General features: G+C 51.6%; 1 protein-coding gene across 1 annotated transcript; it reads right to left on the bottom strand.

Moving 5' to 3' along the window:
- Positions 1-1,288: 1,288 nt before the first annotated feature.
- On the bottom strand, positions 1,289-2,866 carry LOC119295447 (putative RING-H2 finger protein ATL12). The gene has a single exon (XM_037573867.1). It carries the CDS (start codon positions 2,692-2,694, stop codon positions 1,504-1,506), a length of 1,191 nt encoding a protein of 396 aa, XP_037429764.1. The 5' UTR covers positions 2,695-2,866; the 3' UTR covers positions 1,289-1,503.
- Positions 2,867-3,243: the final 377 nt, after the last annotated feature.

Here is a 3,243-nt window from a genome sequence, read left to right as displayed (position 1 = left end):
TGAGTTTGACTCGTCCTTCTTCTTTCTTGTGCAATATTATATCATTATTGTACGAAGGTAGCATTAGATGACAAACTGAAACTTGGTATGTATGCCCTTGTGTTTGTTTTGTTTTGTTTATTGCACTAATTAATAATTAATTACAAATAGGCATACGTCAACGACTGACTGACAGACTGACAGCTGCTTGGGACTATTTATTTGTTTTACACACAAATATAAGAGAGAGTAGAAGAGAGCAGTTGTTAGCTAGTGACTTTTTAGATTTATTATTATTCTGTTTCCTTGAACCTAGTGACTTTCTTTCTTTCTTGATTGCTTGCTTGCTTGCTTGTATCTAGATAGTACATACATACATAGATACATACAACCACATCCACATTGGTTTGCTTTGGTTTGGTTTGGTTTGGTTGAGCTCATCACCATTATGCAATTCAATTCAAGTACAAACGGATAATATCTGGTGCATTATTCATGTCCAGCTCCAGCTCCAGCCAGCCATTGATCAAGCTCCAACTGCCGCGGTGGTTGAGCAACTTGATTACTCCTATTTTCTTTGTTTGTTTGAATAACTATAAGTTGATTAACTATTTGTAATCTTGCTGTTTGTACATACATACATACATACATACATACATGCTAACTCTAGCAGCAGCAGCCAACCACATGCCTGCCAGGTAGCCAGACTCACATGTTGGCCGGTCTAATATACTAATTCTCATAGTCATGGCTCAGTGGTGAGACTGAGAGCTGCATCCAAATAATATTTCCCATACATACATTCATGCATGTATGTAGTAACATGTAGTAGCAGCAGCAGTTAGACCTGGCTACCAATTATTGCATCATTTTTTCAATTGGTTTCTCACATGACATGATTTTGGTGCACACACTAGTAAATACTGATTAGAGATTGAATCGTCATGTTCAACTCAAATTTCTTTATTTTTGACGGCAAAATGCATGGGAAGACTTGTCATTGGCCAGGAGAAATAGGATTTTACAACCAACCCAACCCAACCCGGAGAAGACTTTTGGATGCTACGCTTGATGTGCACTGTGATCAATCTTTCTTGATTGATAGAGCCGGTCATAGCTTCTACCATCTTTATTTTCATTTCTTTACACACACAAGAAGAGACGACCATCCTCCTTCCTCCTCCTGGCCGTTGGCCGTGCGATCAAGCTTGAATCTCTCTCTCTCTCTCTCTCTCTCTCTCTATCTACTAAAGTTTTGTGGCATTTCAGTATAATAACTGGAGTAGTAACTAGCAATTCCATGCATGTGTGCTTCTTGCTAGCCTATATATGCACAATTGTATTGTACATACATACATACATACAAGTAGTCAATACATGGCTTGAGGTTGAGGTGCAAGATGAGATCACCGTTTTTGTCATCTGCTTGCCTAGCTTGAGCACTGGATTGGGTTGATTTAATCTTTGACTCACTCATTGATTGATTGATTGATTGATTTAATCTTTTAATTTCTTCACATTACATTACACACGGAGGCGGTCCTCCTCCCTGCTCCTCGCGGCGAACCACCGCGCCGTCCGCCGCGCGATGGGCACCCACCGCTGCCGCGCCCTCTCCTCCTCCTCCGTCGCCCTTACCGCCACCCGAGGCAGCCGCACGATCTCCGACATGGACCGCACGCCCGACGACACCAGCCTCGACGCCGCCGCCTCCGACCCGCCGCACCCTCCCAGTCCCAACCCCTTGCTGCCGCTCCCGCTCTCCACCTCCAGCAGCCGCTTCTTCTGAATCTCAATGGACATGCGGGCGCCGTCGTGATCGTCTCGGTCGTGCTCCTGCTCCTCTCCCACCAAGATAATGTCGTCGTCGGGATACGGGTAGGGGAAGCGCCCGCTGGAGACGGAGCGCAGCATCTCGGTGTCCAGCGCGATGAGGTCCGCCGAGTTGAGGTCGCTCCACCGGCTCTTGAACACGCTGTCCGACACCACGATGCGGTGCCGGTGCCGGTCCAGCTTACACGAATCATCGGGAGCACCAGCATCATCACCGGCGCCAGCGTCTCCTATGCCGCCGAAGCGCGCCGACGGCACGCGCTCGACGAAGATGCCGGCGAGGAGGTCAGGGCCGGCAGCGACGGCGGCTGCGTCGTCGCCTGCGCCGAAGACAAAGCGCGCGCTGGCTGCGGCGTACTTGAGTCCGAGGTCGGCGTCGTCGGGGTGCACGCGGGCGCGGCAGAGCGGGCAGCTGGCGCTGGAGTGCAGCCAGCGATCGACGCAGTCGAGGTGGAAGGCGTGGCGGCAGCGGGGGAGCAGGCGGAGCAGGTCGGCGTCGTCGAAGCGGGCCAGGCACACGGCGCACTCCAGACCCTGCCGCGCCCCGCGCAGCGCCGCGAACCGGAAGAAGGGCAGCGACTCGATGACCGCCTTGCCCACGCCGGCGCTGGCCTCCGACTCGATCAAGGCGTCGGGGGCGGGCGCGCGGGAGGGGCTGGCGGTGGTGGTGGCGGGGAGGAGGGGCGTGTTGGCGGGGTGGCAGAACTTGGCGTACATGAGGAGGAGGAAGGTGAGGGAGAAGATCATGGTGAAGATGCCCACCACGATGGCCACGCTCGGCCGGAACGACACCTTCACGCCCGCCCCAGGCGGAGTCTCCTCCGCCGCCGGCTGCGCCTGTGTCCAGCAGACCAGCAGCAGGAGCAGCATGATCTTTGGCATGGCCACGCACGATTGGTGGAACGGTCCAGGTCAGTGCTGCGGGGTTGACCGCGCCATGGAAATGGACAAGTAGTAGACTACCCAGGAGAGGTGGGAGTGGAACCGAATGAAGGAGGAAGGAATGAGGCCGACGACGACGACGAGAGAAGAAGACGAGAGAGAGAGAGAGAGAGGTTCGGTTTGGTTGCTTGTCTTGTTCTCTCTGTGCCGACGTGGGTTGCTTATATCATCACTGACTTCCTCCTCTACCTGGTGGGTCCCGCTCATCCCCCAGTGCATGTCATGCCACTTGTCTTTTCTTCCCTTCAAAAAAAGAAAAAGAAAGTGCCCTTCTTCTTCATCGGACCGCCGGATCATACATACGCAAGGGCGGCCACATATATGATTTGACGCCGCCTGTCATTTTTCTTCTTCAATTTTTGTCACGTAGGATGAATTGTTTTTGATGTACCAAGGTAGGAGTATCATATTTCTTCTTCTGATAAACATAGGTTTTATTGTCCCTAAAAAAAACCCACAGGTTTTATTGACTTTTGACGTATCATCGAG

The sequence above is a fragment of the Triticum dicoccoides genome, chromosome 1A (assembly GCF_002162155.2).
Source record: "Triticum dicoccoides isolate Atlit2015 ecotype Zavitan chromosome 1A, WEW_v2.0, whole genome shotgun sequence".
NCBI lineage: Eukaryota > Viridiplantae > Streptophyta > Magnoliopsida > Poales > Poaceae > Triticum > Triticum dicoccoides.
This window is presented reverse-complemented; position numbering and strand designations above follow the sequence as displayed.

Bases quoted from the DNA above. Each gene is read 5' to 3' on its own strand.
- LOC119295447 (XM_037573867.1), bottom strand. From the start codon at position 2,694: ATGCCAAAGATCATGCTGCTCCTGCTGCTGGTCTGCTGGACACAGGCG.